This window comes from Antrostomus carolinensis, unplaced genomic scaffold (genome assembly GCF_000700745.2).
Source record: "Antrostomus carolinensis isolate BGI_N321 unplaced genomic scaffold, ASM70074v2 scaffold5746, whole genome shotgun sequence".
Taxonomy (NCBI): Eukaryota; Metazoa; Chordata; class Aves; order Caprimulgiformes; family Caprimulgidae; genus Antrostomus; species Antrostomus carolinensis.
Window position 1 is genome coordinate 61,727 of NW_010319663.1, and position 18,243 is coordinate 79,969.

Consider the following 18,243-nt stretch of genomic DNA (forward strand, 5'->3'; position numbering starts at 1 on the left):
TATTTAACTTATTACCTTAAAAAAACCACAGGAATATTTTTTTGTTTAAAACAAAATTATTTTTTTTTAAAAAAGGTTAAGTTTGTCTATCCCATACTGTTGAACCTGTACCAAAACAGTCCACACATACAATTTCATAATGCACAATTACACAGGTTAATGTGTACTTGTCCACATATAAACATTAAACAGACTATGACTTGTGAATACAGGGGTTTTTTTGTTTCATGTTGTTTTGTTTCATACCACCACTCCCAACACTTCTTTCAAGAGCACAAGCATTAAGATTTTTTTTCTGAAAAGAGGTCATAAGAGAACAGTATAGCATAGGTTTCTTATTAAAAGTAGACAGTTATTGCCCATAATAATTTCTGTCACAATCACCTCCATTCTGAAACTGTCAACAGTTGCCCCACAGATAACTGCTATTCATAATTAGATCTACAAAAAAAACCACCTGTTACGTGAAATTATGTTACGAACTTAAAGAATTCATCAACTGCTTGCAAAACAGCATCAGATTTCTTTGTACCTTCAGAAAGTCTTGAAACATATTTAACTATTAACAAGCCATAGCACAGAACCAGAAAAAAAACCTTATGCATTTCATTTTATAGACTCCTAGAATTTTCAGGAAAAAAAAAAAATCGTTTCACCTTCAAATTTAGGTAACTTTTAAAAACAAGGATTATTCAAACATGTAAAATTTTTGCCTGATTCACTGTCTATTGTTCTGAATAAATATCTTTAACCCATGTCTAACACTTACCCTGAGTAAGTCATCTATACGACCTTCTTTCTTTTCCAAGTCTTGATTTTTATTACTTTCTAGTGCAGCTAATTTCAACATTGTGAGATCAGTCTAGAAAGAACATTTTGAAATATTTATCCTTTCTTTTAACAATTACAACATTATTTTTCTCATGTTTGTTACAAAGAGAAATAAACTACTTTAAAACATCCAACAAGATCAGCACATCTTATTTTCATGTGTTTTGAAAGTGACATGGAAGTTTCTTATTCAAAACTACTTTCCCTCTTCATGAGGATGACTGTTAACAGTTGGGACAAACCACTAACAGTGTTAAAAGATTTCATCACTAATCGAAAAATTATTATTCAGAAAAAAACATGTAAAACAGACTAAGAATGTAAATGTCAGCTAATTACTTTAAATTCTCTCTATTTGGTCAACAGGTGAAGTAGCTCTAACTTGTGGAAGATAGAACAGATCACATCAGAAATGGCAGAGAGGATAAAACAGCTGCTTTCAGCTTTTAAAAGTCATGAGAGAACTGTATTATCTTGATCATTGTGATTACCATCTCATCTTCTTCTTCAATGTCGTATTTTAAATCCAATATGACAACAGCAACTGTCACTTCAAATACTGCCTGAAAGAGCAGCCTCTACTTCTAAGATCACACAACAGCTAAACCCTTGAGCAAAAGCCTACCAATGACATGGTCATCTAACTACTCATGAAGTGCAATGCTGGAAGCAGAGTAAATACAGAATACAAAATTTACCAGGGAGATTTACATTATGAGCTGCTGAACTTAAAGTAAAAATGCTTTGGCAGATTGTAAAAAGCAAAGCTTTTGAAAGCCCTTCAGAATTTAGAAGAAGTTTAAAGCAAAGTAAACAAGTTTTTTCTATAGACTGAAGCGATATAGGATAGCCCTACTTAAAAATAGTTACCTGAGTAATTTTAAAAGATAACTGCTTTGGTTGTGTGATAGGGTGGTCCCCGAAAGCTAATGAAGTAGGAGAAGGGCTATTCTGTCGAACCTGGAAAGCATGACAGTAAAGGATTTTAGAGACAACTGTAATACTCAATCATGAACATAGCTGTGTTTACAATTCTTGTCAGGAAAATCATATAGAATAGAGAAATAAGGTATCTATTACAGAGGATACTACTTGGAGCACTACATTGAGAGCTATCACTATACTGTTAGAGATCACTTGCAGTTTAGAAAAGATGCAACATATGTTCTGAGAAAAGATTTTCACTTTTGGGAAACAAACTGAAAGATTTAAGACAATACAAGACTGATATAAGGTGATGTCGATCTTATACTGACGTATTCTTCTGATTCTAAGCTTTCAAAACTCAAAAATAATGTGAGTTACTTTTGGAGTGGTGATTTCCCATGGGAGAACCAGAAAGGGGAAGTTAGTGCAGATCAGAACACAAATCCCATTAAAGAAACTTCCCAAAACCCACTGGTTTGTGTGAATGAGACCGTTTTCAAGCCAAATTCTACAATCTGTATTACACTCCAGACTGTTAGCAAGAATAAAAGGATGCCTTAAGTTCAAAGTACATGGAATAAGAGCTGAGGTCTATCAGCAGAGAAAACAAATCCTTTCTATAACTGGCAGAATCTGTTTGGCCGTTTAGAATCACATGTGGGTATGCTTAACAGTTAAATTGTGCATATGAGGAAGAAAAAAATTAATTATTATGACCAATTAAGAGAATTTTAAAAGGATACAGGCAAATGAGATGTCAATTATTTAAAAATCTGTGATTTATGAAAACAAGCTTTTAAAGTCCCGTGTTAGGGGTTCCGTTTCCTCATAAGTAACAAAAATCCTCCCATTTTTGTGTGAGGCTTGTGACTAGATGTCCTTAAAACATCTGTCATTTATTTAACATTTTACATAATTATTTTGAACTTAAAAATGATGTTTGAGAAAAAAGACCCAGTGTTAACAGAAAATTTTTGTTTTAATATTTAACTTAATCCTTTTCATTTTTGCTGTTGAAAGAATGAACTTCTTCCCAGGATTCCTTCCTTTGAAAACTCTTTCATTTAATACAGATTCTTTTTAATTATGCTACATTTAGATTATGAAATTATCTCCAGCAGTTATGAAGTTCACAAACTTACAGAAGAAGGAGCGGAATGTGAATTCTGAGGAGATCGGATTGCAGGAGGTACACCTCGCACTGGACTAGAGCCGTTTCCACCTTGGTACTGCAGAGAATATGGCCCTCCAATTAGTCAATTTTCTTATCAAAATACATTATACATCTACTAAATGATACAGCTGATCCGTACACAGAATTTGTAAATCAGATTTAATAACTTTTTTTAGTGTAGCCTTTGGCCATTTAAAGAAAAGTGTGAAAGAAAATGGTTTTTGTATTTTAGCTCAGGCTGCACCAAGATACCACTGCATCTCTACTTCAAGGTTTAATAATCATGAACTTATATAAAGAAGAAAAAAAAGTACCCTCATAAGAGGCCTGTCCGTTAGAAGCAAAATTTTTGTAACATCCAAAAAAAGCTAAAAGTAAATTTTAAAGCTAGAGTAAATTTTACAAACACACAAAAACCTTACCTCAAAATAGTCACTAATCTTGTGACCACGTCCCCCAATATTCTTTCCTGAAACAAATACACTAACACATTAGAATTGATTAAATAAGTTACTTACAGATGTGTCTTACATTTCTACCTATACCGTAATTATAGAAAAGTCTTACCACTTGTTAATTGGTTTTCTTTGATGTGCTAATATGTGATCTCCCTATGTAGATAATTAAGAGATTGGCCCCAAGAAAGAGATTTGCATATTCCACTCATTGAGAAATCAGAAAACTAAGTCACATTTCAATTCCTAAACCAGATTAGCACATACATAGCAGTAAGACTAGACCTCTTTTAGATAACAGGAAACTCAACTCTCATCCAACAGATCAAACATTTAGTCCCTCCCTTTTTCAAGCACTATCTTGAAGTTCACACACTTCAAAAATACCAAATTAACCGAGTCTGTTAACATTATATGCTCCAGGTGAGTTACTGTGCCCAAATGTTCAGCCCAAGGATTTCCTTAAGTGCCAATAACAGCGTGGGCATGGAAGATGACAAGTATTTCCTCTCCTTCTCACCTGATTAAGAATCAGGTAACTCACAGGGTTAACTAAGGAGATAAATAGAGCAGAATGAGAGAGTAGAATTTATTTCATCTTCATCAGTATTGAGACTTCAGCAACACCAGTGTGAATTAATCTTTCTTCAATGTGAGGAGGACCTGATCCATATGTGGCACTCCAGAGACCGCACCAATGCCTTACCCAATGACACAACTGATTTCTTCTATTTGGCCCCAAGATGACTGAAAAATATTAGAATTACATTTGTCCCTTGTACAGGACAGACTACCTGTTAGGAGATATCTTGAAAACTGACCATCGTTCAAAGCTTTTTTTCTTTACAGAAATAAATTTTTACATTAAATTAGGAGATCATTACCCATAGGTTCAAAAATGTAATTTTGGACTTTTTAACAAAGATTTTCAAGCTCTTCTGTTGCTTCAGATGCAAAGAATTCTTTCTAGCCTAATATACCTCTATACTGGCACTGCTGCATAACTTTGTGTCGCTAAAAAATACCACGAGGAAATAGAAACATTTGCCAGCCCTTTTTGTGTCAAGACTTTGAACAGAAATATTTAGATAAAATAATTCAAAGACCTAGAACAGCACACAGCTAACTCCTCCAGTAGTTACCCAGTTGGTGTACATATCATTGCCCTCTAGCAAGTTCTTTACCTACCCTATAATTCTGCTAGTGATTTCTGTCTTCATGCTTAATTCTCATTTATCATTTTATCAAATTAAAATTTGCTTTCATCCAGATAAATGAGACAGACTTAATTCCTTTTCAGTATAGAAAAATCTATTCTGTGTCACGTTACAGAACTCTGCACTGAAGAAATACATCAAATTATTTTGGTGCAGCCAATTATGAATAGATTTACACTGATTTTATCCCACTTTCCAATTACCTCCATGTTCTAACCTACCCTTTTCTTCAACATTTATTGATTAGTTTGCATATTACAAAGTCAAAATCCAAGGTATGCAATATACAGGAGATGGATCTCTTGTTCCTTTTTTCAATACAACACCAGTATTTGCTGTGCTTCAACTGTACTGTACCACTCCCAATATGCTGCAGTTTCCTAGGCCACTTCCTTGAGAACACTGCAGTGCAGACTATTCACTGTGGCTGACAGTAAAACAGTAATTATAAGACATTATAATCATGTTGTCTATGCTGAAAAGTTCCTAAAATTTCTATCATCTCCAGTTTCAACTTTCATTGGTAGCAGGAAGGATAGGCTACTAGAACAATGGAAATAGGAAATGGTTATTGAACTTCTTTGAACAAAGCAGGTCCCTATGAAGCAACACTTTGAAAATATTTTTAGTCAAACTACGTAATTCTTCTACCAATAGCATGTTGCACCATGAAGACTTCCAGATGTGGAGCCCATTGATACGTATCTGAAGTAATATTTCCCAGCTCAGGTAGAAACCAAAGAAAGCTAACACAGATGTTATTAAAACTATTTCCTCTCCCTTTCCAATTAATTTTTGTCTTGAGGTTAAATTTCCACTATTCCTCCCTGAAAAGTCACATTAAAGAGAGGAATGACAATAAACTATGCTTTCAAAGTATTAAACTGGACATCAGTTTCATCCCAATTTCCCCATCCCTCTAGACAACTACACTGTACAATAAGTCATAGAAAAGGAAGAATAAAATTAAATTTTTAGATATACCTGAAAAATAAGCAATCAAGTATTATAATCTGTAATCTCTTTTCCCCTTTACCCACTGAAAAGAAACACAATTCACAAAGGTACTTTGGACAAGAAGAGCTGCTACAGTTCTTAAAAAGCATACAGAATTGTATCATAGCTGCAAGTTACACATGGAGTAGCACACGATTCTTATGGGCAACTACCAGCCCAGTTCAGGTTTACTTGCCCATCCCTTTCAGTGACAAACGGGGGCAGGGAAGGATACATAATTTGTGCCTTATGCAACATATCTCTTATGTAAACAAAAATACAGATTTTTTTAAAGACTAATAGTAAAAACTTTGTGCATTATAATTTGTTTAAATACATGAAACAACTATCTAATCCATTTACATTTTAGTTTACCTTGGCTGCTTTCACTCTGAGTGTCTGCTTTCCTTTTTCTTCCTCTGGAAGGTTCTGACTGTTTCTTCTCTGGAGTCTACAAATAACAAAAAGAACATGATCCAACAGCAGCTCTATTTATTTATGTTATTGCAGTATTATTGTGAAATAAATTTAAATCCTCATTCATAAAACATGATTTCACAATTCAGCAAGGATGTAATTTCAGATGGTAGTTAAAGTAGATAATATGATCCTTGGTCAATCAGATAAATACTAGCTAGAAAAGATATTCAAGAAAGTGAGAAATAATTCTTAAATAATTTCCCAAAAGGCAATTCTACATATTAATTTTTAAGCAGTTATACCTTTTCACCCATTATGGGGTTTATGAACACACAATTTGGTTTCACTTACAGCTACATTTTACCAATATCTTCATATTAGAGTTGTGAGTGTTTTAAAGCTTAATACTTAGTGAAACAAGCTGATTCTTGATGGCACTTTCTACACATTGACACAATATAAACACAAAGTTTTAGTGCTTCAATAGGAAGCCAATAATGTTTTGCATTTTCGGAAGTGTACAATTCATCTCCAAACTAATCTAAACTGTAAATTTCTAGAATCTGCTTAGGACTTAAAAAAAGGGGGGGGGGGGAAGAAAAAAGAATAAAAAAGGAATAAAAAGACAAAAGAGAAAAAATAAAATAAAATAAAAAAGAGAGCAATTGCTCAAAATTTGAATATCTATCCAGTCACAAAGTATCACTGTCCCCTCCCTATTATATTTGTATCTCAAGACAGTCAAAGGAAAACATTAATGGTAAGTGAAAAAAGACAGATCTGTTAAAAATTTATTCCAGAAATATTATATATAGTTGCCTAGAAACTACAATCGGCATGTAAAACACAGATAACAAGAAAGGGCTGTGATCAGAAGCATCTCTAAATTATATCTGCTGTCCTTTGATTGGAAGATTCAAACCAGTTAGTCTTCCCAGTGTAAGTTAAATTCTACAAGCTGCTTTGGTTCAAGGAAAAGATACTGCAGCTGTGTGTGTATTCAGCCTCCAAGCAGTCTCATACCAGTAACTGGAAAAAGCACAGAAGCCATTACATGAACTCTGCTTTACAATCAAGAAATCAATGGTCTTTAATAACTTGAACTAAATTTGAGATCAGTGATAAGAGGCTTCATTTTGTCATGATACCATTTTATAATTTCACCGTATTTGCCACTTTGTGCTCCAAGAAGTCTTTCTCAACATAGTAAATTATATCAAAATTCAAATTTCAACCCATCACTAAGAGTATTTCAAGTATGTTTCAGTTTCAAAAACTTCTTGTGGATATCTTCAAATATAAGCTTACTACAACTATCCTAAAATATTTAATTTGGAAAAGAACCATTTTAAGTTACCTGTGATCTGTAGAAAACTATCAGTCTATGAAAGAACAATCAGGACAAGAAAGGTCTTCCTTTTCTATACCAGGTGTTTTTTATAAGTTTTAGCTCTGTGGATAGCTTCATAAAAACATCTTTGGAAGTTTTACAGTTTTAACTGTTGTATTATCAGGCTACAAATGAAGTTCAAATTACATACAATGTATTTTAAAGAAACTCTTCCAACCAAAATCTACATCTTTTACAGCGCTATCATACATTACAAACTATACAACACAGACTCCTGGAAATGAAGTTCTGTGATTCTAAAAGCAGAAAGCATAGCTTAGAAATATTACTTTAATAATTTGCAATTACTGTCAGGTAAATAGGTACCATTAAGCTATCCTTCCACAAAACTAAATTGAAACTATTTAACCAAGCATTTTCAGGTTATTCTTATTTTCCAGCTTTCAATTTTGCAGTTACCACTCTAATGTAGTCAAGTTTTACCTACCATATCAAGTAAAAAAAATTGTTTAAAAGCTAATTAACAACTAAAGATTTAAGATTTCCTCCACACAAATTAGTTTCCAACTGCAGTGACTGATGTCTTGTATTTAAAAACCAGACATTTAAAGAGGTTTATAGTTTTAAAACTGAAACTCAAATAATCCATAAATGTCTATTTCCTTAAGCTCTTCTGATTTCTTTCAGTGTTTAATTTAACCTTCCAAACTAAAAAGTATTAGCACACTAACGAGGTTCTTAATGACGTTACCCAACAAGGTCATGTTCACCTTTTCAAGAACAAAATTCACATTAGAATACACAGCATACATCAATCACGAGAAAACGTTCTCCAAAACATTTTCTAAGGAATGGAATCGTATGAATTACAAGAAACTGAAGGCTAATGGGGCTGAGGATTATCCATCCTCCTGATAAACAAAGACTGAAGCTGCTTTCAGTCACTTCAGAAGGATTTACATACAGCCAAGATTTAGATTAAAATCACACTATTTCATAATCAAGACAAAATAGTTTTGCAGTTATCCAAAGTTAAATTGTAAAGCTACACTAAAGTTACCCACAACTTGGCATATTTGCAGAGCCTCATACATCATGGTCTTGATCCTACTTTACCCCTCAATTTTAATGTGCTTTCCATGGGTCTTCTACTCACATTTATAGTTTTAAATCTTGGCTTTTCACATCCTCTTTTATAAAATAAACATTTTAAAGTGCCAATTCTCAGCTAGTTAATCTCCTTTAAAAAAAATACTCCGATAAGTATGTTTTTATATATTTTATGTATAGTTAAATATTTTCTACCATTATGGTAACAGCATCACTCAGGAAGTTATTTTTGTAGAGGAAAAAAATATCAAAATAATGTGTAAAAAAATCCTTGGTTTTTTTTTTTTTTTTTTGTCTCTCAACACTGAAATCTCCAGTATGCTTAAGAGTTATGATTTTTTAAGTTAATATTTTTCATATGCATAATGGATGAGTTGATAGTTCTCCACAATTATTTTCTACTAAATCCAACCCTTCTCCCGAAGTTTTACAACTCCAGCAAATACAGCACTGCTGTTTTCCTCTGCAACACATTAAAAATTCTAATTAGATCAAACCTTTAGTTACTTCTGAAATTACATTTATAATGAGGGTTCTGTATTATTGGGAACCGCAGCAACTCAACAGCTAGAAGCAAGCAGAGCAAAACATTTAAATAACTAACTACTGGACAAATCAAGCCACAGACAAAGCTGTCCTTCTTTAAATAATTAATTATCTACAGAGAATAAAAAATACTAGTTATAAATAAAAGAATGTGCTTGTAACCAAAACTTTAACGAGGAATGGTGGGGAAGGCCAAAATACTGGAAGACTATCAGAAGCACTTGTTCACAACCTGAGGTAGCCAATTCAGGATTTATCTTATTTACAAGTAGGTAATACATACTCAAATTAAGACCTATGTACCACAGCAACAAAGCATTTAACAAAATAAAAATAATGTATACATCTAAATAGAAACTTGAGTATAGGTCTGGATATTAAGATCAAACATCCAGCTAAAGCTTATCGCTCACACTGCTGAACTGAATCCAGAATAAAGCCTGGTTTGAAGTTATTTTGCAGATCAAAGTTTACCTCTGTAAAATATCTCAATTAAAACTTCTATTCAGGTAAGTTGCCCCTCTTCTTGCAGACAGGGGGATAAAAAAAGACTACAGTTCTAATAGCTGTATTTTCTGCAATCCCATGTGCAAAAAGTAAAAACCAAAAAATTAACACCAGGAAAACAAAAAGAGGGGGTGTGAGGGAAGCCTGCCTTGTTTTGAAAACTAAGTGTGAAAGGCTTTCTTTCTTTTAATGTGCCACTTAATGATACGAAAGCACAGAATTACAACATGAATGTCCCATCACAGTTTGATCAGAAACTAACATTCTTGCTAGAAATTAATTTCAACAATCATGAGACTTGCATTTCTACTTCTTTTTCCTCCCAGAATCTATTGTAATACAACAGTTCTCTCTCAACATCAACTGATGGCACTGCTTCCCGTATGAGTAAGTCTTTGTATTTCTACATTACCATCCACAAGAGGAGTTCCCCATTATTATGAAATCTTCATTATCACACTATTAAAAAAAAACCCACAAAAAAAATCCCACAACCTGTTTGCAACATTAAGAACTAAAATGTACTTTTTATAGAATTACAGCATATAAGTAAAGAGATGTTATTTCAAAAACAAAACTCGAAAACACAGAAGAAACCTAGAGCACTGTGCACTGGCGATCTGTGCAAGGACCTTTTAGGAAAAAAAGTTTATTTCCATTTTAGAATCCAAGTTTTAGAATATATATTTTTAAAATAACAAATATCCTTACCCAGAAAACTGCTCAAGGTTAAAACACTGTGCAAAGACTGAAGATATGAGTTGAACTTTCAAACTTACATGCCTTGGAAAAACCCTGCCTTCGTATTTCATGTATACAACTGTAAAATAACATTTTTCTACATCAAAACATTATTACATGTATAATGAGATCATTCAACTACTCACAGACATGTTTTTCTGTCAAGGAATTGCAATAATGCATTGTAACCTTCAGGCTACTGCAGCACATTTCCATTCTCACACCTACATCAGAACTGCAACACTGCCCAAAGTATTTCTAGGAAAAGTCACGAAGAAAAACCACTGGCAGGCAGACTCTTCGGGTTTAGAAAATAGTCTAAACACAACTGAAAGGAAAATCCAGCTGAGAAAGGCAAGGGGAAAAAAGCTTAGCAGAGCCTTTTTCAAAGGGAAAAACATGAAATCACACATACAGAACAATTATTTATAAGGTATCAGTCTTGGGAACCAACTAAACCCACTTGCTGGTCAGTCCAGTATAAAAGCAAACATCAGACAGCGTCTCATAGTGACTCAGTGAATGAACAATTAGGCCCCAAAATAAAACATTAACATGTGAAAATAACGTTGAAAGTGCATTCCAAACAACACTCCCTCTGGCATGACACACTCAAACACAGGTCTAGCCTGGGCTAGAAATATGCTCTTGCTTACAACGGGTATAATCTTACCAATGCAATCTGTGACATACACAGGCAAAACTGTCAGAGGGGCTCACCGACCCCCAAACAGGTCATTTGTAAGAGCTGCATTGGTGTAATTGTATCAGTGATGGTCACTAAGAGGAAAATCATCTACTCCAGGGAAGTCTGCACTCTGCACATTAAAACCTAATAAAGAGTATTAATACTTTTTTGGATTATGAAGTGGTACTTAGTAAGACAATGCACAATGGCAACTGCAGCTTTTACAAATGCAGATGACAGCTACTGTCTGACCTTGGAGTAAATCCATATTTTCAAAGAAAACATAACAAGCTAGTTTCTAGAGTATTTTCAAAGATGCAGCCTAAGACTAGTCCAAGTTTATCTGTGCTGATGGAAACCTTATTACTTATTAAACAAAAGACAGCAAACTGTTTAAGCATCTTCTGCTCTAAAAGCTTCATCTTCACAGCACGACTGCATAGACAATAAAGAAGCAGAAGCAGCTAGTTTCATGACCAAAAATCTAAATCAACTTTCATGGAGTCATGTTTCCTTCTCCAAGAGATGGTATCTTTTAGTAATGTATGCTTTTTCCTATTGAGCTGCATATTTTGTATTTTACTTTAAAAGATTCAATATAAAATAAGGTATCAAAGTGGAATACAAAGTTATGACTTGTTAGCACTCAAATTTTTAATGAATCTGCCCCATTATACTTACCTCTGATTCTTTATCACTTAAAGATCCCAAGCTTCCGAAACTGTGATTTGAACTTTCGTTATTTGTTGAGGCCTACCAAGACAAATAAAATACTAAATGTTATATACAGCTAATCCACTATTATCACTCACAAGTAACAGTAATAAATTAACATGCTTGCAAGGGAAAATTGATCAGCTATAGAGCATTTCCGACTTGCAAGGGGGATGAGAAGTTAGACAGGTGGATATTTTGACAGGACACAGTAAATTCTGTGTTTCTATTGCTTTTAGGTCAAGTAAAACTCCAGAACATTCAAAAAGGTTTTAGTGTTATTTGGGAATAGCAGAACAGCCAATGAAAAACCTTACCAAATGATTCCACAGAATGGGCTTAAAAAGCCAATACTGCTGAAAGTCCTGGAGACTACTGTAAATTTTCATTTTTCAAAGAAAAAGAGAGTTTAATTTTCTCCAAGACAGATACTAGGCTATTGCAGAGATTGTTTTTTTTTAATGCAGTCAATGACAGAAAATTACAACCTATTGATAGTAGTATTCTACATTCTTAAAACAAACCATTTCCCAAAAATTAACAAATTTAGACTAGTGAAGAAAAAAACCAACAAACAAAAAAACCTGTGAAATAGTCTCAAGTTAAAATATTTATTCAGAAATTTTCTAAGGCTGATTTATTCATGGATCTTTTGAACACAGAATGGCAACAAGGACATTTTATTGAAAGAACCTGTTCCACGTTCACATAGCAAAAAATGCCAACATCAGTTGAGCTTCTTTTTATTAAAAGAAAAAAATTCTTATACTGCTGGATTATTCTATTCGTATAGGAAGGCAGAACAAATACTCTGAAATGAAGCAACAACTAGTTCCAAGGCAAACACTCAGCTTGCCTCAAAGCATTAAATTCCAGCACTGCATCAGTCTGAAGGACAATAGTGATCTGTGACATCTTCTGAATAACTGGATCAACCTTGTATTAATACGTCTAGAGAAACGTTAACTAAACCCTAAAATTTCCATGTGTGTTCCGCTCCCCAACAGTCTCTACTATAGAAATGCCTATATGTAGCTGTTCCTTGTGATGTCTCAGTATCTGATCATCAGAGTCAGCTAAAATAACAATCTCAGTAACCTATATTCATATTTCCACCTTTGCTTACTGAAAAAGCTTGAAGATTATGTGCTTTTTTTTCCTCCAACAATTCCAGAACTCTTCAGCAAAACAGTAACTAAGGGTAAGCTTTCAAAATAGGACTCCAGATAAATAAGAGAAATAATAAATAATAAATTTTCCGTCTCAATTTAACTGCTAGAAGAATAATGACCCAGAATGTTTCCTAAATTAACCAGTAAGGGCAGCTGCAGCCTCTGTATTGTCTTGCTAGGTTAGGAAAATGAGAATTTGGTATGTGTGGATTTGGGTATGTACACGAAGAGGAAGTTTTCTCATTTTTGCCTTCAAAGTGAAAGCAGATCAATGGAAATCATATTTATACATCATATTTTCCCAGTTACCTCTGCACATCAGATCAAAAAAGTTTTATCATTTTTTAAAATAAAAATCAGATAAGCCTCAACATCACCCACCAAGACTAAAGACTCTATAAAAGAAAAAAAAAAACCCTAATTCAACAAAAAAACTCCAAACATAGCCCACATCAACTACTACATTTCATATTATCTGCTTGGATACACTGAACAGATCAGAGATAAAAGAAATACAAACAAAACTGACATAATTATCATTCTACTGATGGTGGGATAAAGGACTAGATATTGGTATTCTCCTCTACCTCCCTTCCTCCCAAAACAAAACTAAAAAAGTAAGCAAGAAAAAGAAGAGATGTTCCACCGTGTACTGAAGATCATTTGTGGAATATTTCTGGCCAAAGGTATGAAGAACAGTACGTTAGGTGAGGATCTGCATCAATCAGAACACAGTGGTAGTAGTATCTTCTGCAAACAATTACCAAAGCATTTGGTAGTATTAAAAAAACCCCACTTTATCCAGCTACCCATTTGGAAATCAAATGGATGAGATGCAATTATCTGTTTAAACAGATCCTGGAATGGGTCAGGGACAAGAAATTTCTATTTTACATGGCAGAATGAAATAGGAAGTCAGCTGTTTTAAGTTTCTTTTTTTTTTTTCTCTTGCTAATTTGGATGAAAAAAACTGAGATCCTGAAAGTAGAATCTAATTTGGCTGAAAGTGAAATCAGCTGAACAACAGTCAACAAAAAAAGACTTGAACAGATTTATGGAAATGGTAAGCAGTGACTCACAGGGGATCAAAGTTCAAAGAAAAGGAACCCCAAGAAACTTGATAATTACTTTTAAAGAAAATGTATTGCACAAATAGCAGTAGACAAATTCTTAGGAGGGAAGACTGTCAGTAAGGCAAAGGACCAATACAGCTATATCAACAACTAATAGAAACGTTTCTAAATACACCAAAAGTTAAATTAAGTTAAAAGAAGTTGCAGACCTAGCAATGAAAAAGGACAAATGGTAATTTGAATTATGAGTAATTACCTGAGCAATTATAATGAGCTTATAACTTAAGGGAGTAAGTAGTACTAGGGAACCCAAGGAAGAAAGAAACAAAGATGGGCCAGAATTACTGGGTTTGCCTCCATCTGATTTTAATGGTAAGATATGGCAAGTATACATTTTTGCAGTCATAATTAGAGGGCAATTAAATAAAAAGAGAAAACAACATCACATCAACCACACTGTGTCAATTCAACCTGATTCCTTCCCCATACCACTTAACTTACTTCTTGGCTAAGAAGGCAGTAACAGAAGTGATATGTCACCTTTTTTACAGCTTTGTGACAGTTACCTTCATGTGACTCTCAAAAACAAATTAAGAAGATATGACGTAAGATCACTATGCACTGATTTCAATTCTTTATAGTTTGTTAATAGTCATGAATACATCACATGTCTCCAGAAATTTCATCAGCGTCTGCTATCAGGCAGTATTTTGTTCTGTAATCTAGACTGTGGGATAGAAAGTGAAAAATACTAACCAAGTTCGTGTAAAATACTTAAAATATGAGGACACTGCAAACACTTTGGAAACAAAATTCAAAAGTGCTTTGGTCATGGGGGAAATGTGCCTAAAAATTATTATTATATCTTTTAAACATCAGTTTGTTAAGTACTACATGTCGTGAAATGTACAAATACAAAAGAGAGTACCTCGGGCTAGGCAATAATATTGCAGACATCAGTCTTGGAAGTTAAAACTAGTAGCTTGAACAGAATTTGTAATAAAGGCAAATTTATTTTGTAGAGGTATTAACTGAAGGATAATATATGATATAGGGAAGGTAACTAAGCCATGCTATTCAATGTTCATAAGGTTTTTCCTCAAGTGTTGTGTCCTGGTTTAGATATGGACAGACCGCAGAAAGTCTACAATGAAAGTAGGTAAAATTGATATAAATGTCTGGAAAAGTCAAAAGAATTTGGCTTTGTTAATCTAGATGTATTATTCTTCAAACAAGTTTAATCTTAAAAACAGAGGTCACACCAGACTCCCTGGGTCTATTTCAAGCCGAACTGTAAGGAGATGGCCATCTGTAGAAAGGACAACTTCACTTAACACTGAGAAAAACTTCCATCTTTGATCACATGTGCTCTAAAGCAAAACCACAAAAGAGCCTGTATAAGCTCATTCTTTGGTGTTTTTAAGAACAATTCAATGTCCATGTCATAGACAGGTTGAGGATAAACAATCCTCTCTCAAAGCACAATAACAGACTAACAAGGATTTTCCTGAGAGCCTCTTCCAACCCAGTACTTTCGTGAGTAAATCACACAGGGAAAATACAAGAGAGACAGTGTGAGATAAATTTCAAAGACGGTAAATCTGGATGAGTGGTCTTAGAACTTACTTTAGCTCCAACACTGCAACTTCCAGTACTCCCAGTGCTGCCACTTACTACTCCTGTAAACCTTGCCTCTAACAATTCTTGTCTTCTTGGGTCCAGGCTATGAAGTTCATCCATTGCTCCTAAAAAAGATAAATAAATGCATTATATTGCCTAATATTTGCAGTGGAATATCTTACAAACAAGCTAAACATACCGCTGTCCTATGCAAAGAAAGGATTTATACCCTCAACTTGTCAATGATGCACCATCTGTTACCCAATAACAAATGCACTCAATGAATTACAGAAATGTGGGGGAAAGTTCTCTGTATCAAAATAGCCTTGTCAATTTTGGTGAAAATTAGAACCTGTTAGAAGCATGTAAAAGACATGGAATCTGCAGCATGCAATACACCAACCAGGCAATTTTATAGATTAAAAACTGACAGGAGCAAAATACTTTCCAGCATAAAATTTTCCAATTCTGCAGTCCCCTTGTTTTCCATATTATTTAAATCGTTTAGACGTAATCAACATATCAATGTCCAAGACAAACAATAAAGAACCATAAGAAAATCAGAAGGCAGACCACAGTCCCCAACATGTGCAAGAGAATGCAGGGTTATATGGAGGTTCAAAGGGCAGAGAAGCAAGGAGTGGGATGAGCAACATGAAAGGAGCCAAGAGTAACAGAGACCCTTGCACAGGTGGTACCTCCAAAATCCTGCTAAACAGGGTAAAGCAGTGCTGCTGGCATCGGCAGGGAAAGTAAGGTGGAAGGAAATGGAGGAACAAAAGGAGTTTCTGATGAGCTCAGCATACATGAGTAGGCTGCAACATGATGTGCAGCTTTGTAATTTGTATTTAAATCACTTACAGCTGTTTAATGAGTCTGAAAGATGATCTAGACAAATAGTCTTCCATATTTACACAAACTGGGTTCTTTGTTTTTATCTTTTCAACTACTTGAGCACTCAGTTTATCTTCAGTTGGAAACATTTCAGTTGCTTTACTTTAAAAAGATACTTAATGCCAAAATCTTTATGCACTATTTTAATAGTATATCCCTCAAGTACCACATAAAGTGATATAGCCTCATTTTTTCCAAACAATACACACCTTAAAAAATTTGTGTTTTTCAGTCCCAAAGGACAACACAACATTTCATAAAGGACTGCAAATAATAACTGTGTATATTCAAATACTGGTATGAAAAAAAGCTTTGGAATTCCCTTTTCATGAAAACTACAGTTTGCAAAGTTTAAGTGCTCCTATGAACTTCCACCCATCAGCTAAGCAACCTGACAACCAAGGCATCAGTGTAGCTTTCCTCGCCGTTAATAAGACACAAGGTATCTTCTTATACGACTTTCAGGTTATCTCACAAATCTTTAACACACAAGAACTAGACAGACCCTTCTGTACCACAAATTTTGTCCACTCCTGGCCACGCAGCTAACTCTCCACTGTCTCTGCTATCTGGCTAATTCAAGTTGCCCTTGTTCCCATGGTGAGGCAGGTGATGGCAAGTGTGGTGTCAGTGCTCCTTTACTACAGAGCCCACTATCCCAACCTGTTCTGGTGGAAGAAAACCACACCAAGAGAAAAATGGTCAGGAAGGAGATATTCGGGAAGTGGGTTGTTGGCAGAGCCTTCTTTTGAAAAATCAGACTGCAAGTGGCAGGTTGAAGATACCACATTTTGTTTCTGGAGATGGGGGAGTTTACCCAAACGTAACCGCATACAGAGCTGGAGGTCTCTCTTCTAGCAAGGCAAGGAAATTACAGTTTGAAACTGCAGATGGCTTATTATCAGCAGTTGCAATGCTGCTTCTGAACTTGCCTAGTAAAAATTCCTCCAATTTCTACATAATTTAGATTGTGAGCTCTCCAGGGTAAAAGACTGTTTTACTGTGTATGCACAGTGCAGAACAATCAGGAATCCTCTTTAAACTCTTGCTTCCTAAGATGTGCTTATGTACCGCTTCCAAGAGTTTCAAAACCAAATTGTACACTTCTCAAATGCACAAGAAATATTTCTTACATTTACACATTGTGCAATAAGGCTTTTAAAGCAAACAAACAAACAAACCCAGATTTGTACACCATACCTTTCTTAGTATTAATGTAATTTATACCTTAATGGGAAAGCATTGCTATGAAAAAGCATAAGAAAATAACCACACCAGATTTTTCAGGTGAGTTTAAATTATTATTGTTTTGCTTCATAACAGTAAAAGTGTTTAAAACTGAAATAACCAATTTTAGTTTACCAAAGGAATCCATTTAATGAAACAGGACTAGCAACATTTCTATTTACTAGCCTACGTGATACTCACTGCCCACAAAAGTTCAGAGCTTACTTAAAATTACTAGTATAATTCTAGCAATTACAAACGATGCGCATACAGAAAGATACCATCATACCCTACACTGGTTTATTTTATGAAATATGGGAAAGCAGTAATCACTGTGGATAGCTAAGGCTCATTTGAAGTGCTGCAGGGTAAAATTGCTACTGCAGGTCTCATGTCCTGCATCTAGATACTAATGCATTAAATCGATCAGCATCCCTGGGCTACCTTACCACTCAGAATGGTAATTTACCAGGTACAGGGGTAGCCCACAGCATAGATGAAATACAATCCCTCATTTTTTTTCTGCTCAGATTTTAGAGCCTACACACACTAATGAAGGCACTGTATTCTCTCCATGATT

At 34.5% G+C, this 18,243-nt stretch overlaps 1 protein-coding gene across 1 annotated transcript in view; it reads right to left on the minus strand.

Annotated features, from left to right (window-relative positions):
- TLK1 (tousled like kinase 1) overlaps positions 1-15,662 on the minus strand; it is a 43,060-nt gene extending 27,398 nt beyond the window's left edge. Inside the window, exons 1-7 of the mRNA XM_010169315.2 lie at positions 15,549-15,662; positions 11,645-11,716; positions 5,976-6,051; positions 3,355-3,401; positions 2,901-2,987; positions 1,702-1,791; positions 770-862 (exon numbers count right to left, since the gene is read on the minus strand). Of these exons, the coding sequence (XP_010167617.1) occupies positions 770-862; positions 1,702-1,791; positions 2,901-2,987; positions 3,355-3,401; positions 5,976-6,051; positions 11,645-11,716; positions 15,549-15,662 (579 nt within the window). The remainder of the gene's footprint in view (positions 1-769; positions 863-1,701; positions 1,792-2,900; positions 2,988-3,354; positions 3,402-5,975; positions 6,052-11,644; positions 11,717-15,548) is intronic.
- Positions 15,663-18,243: the final 2,581 nt, after the last annotated feature.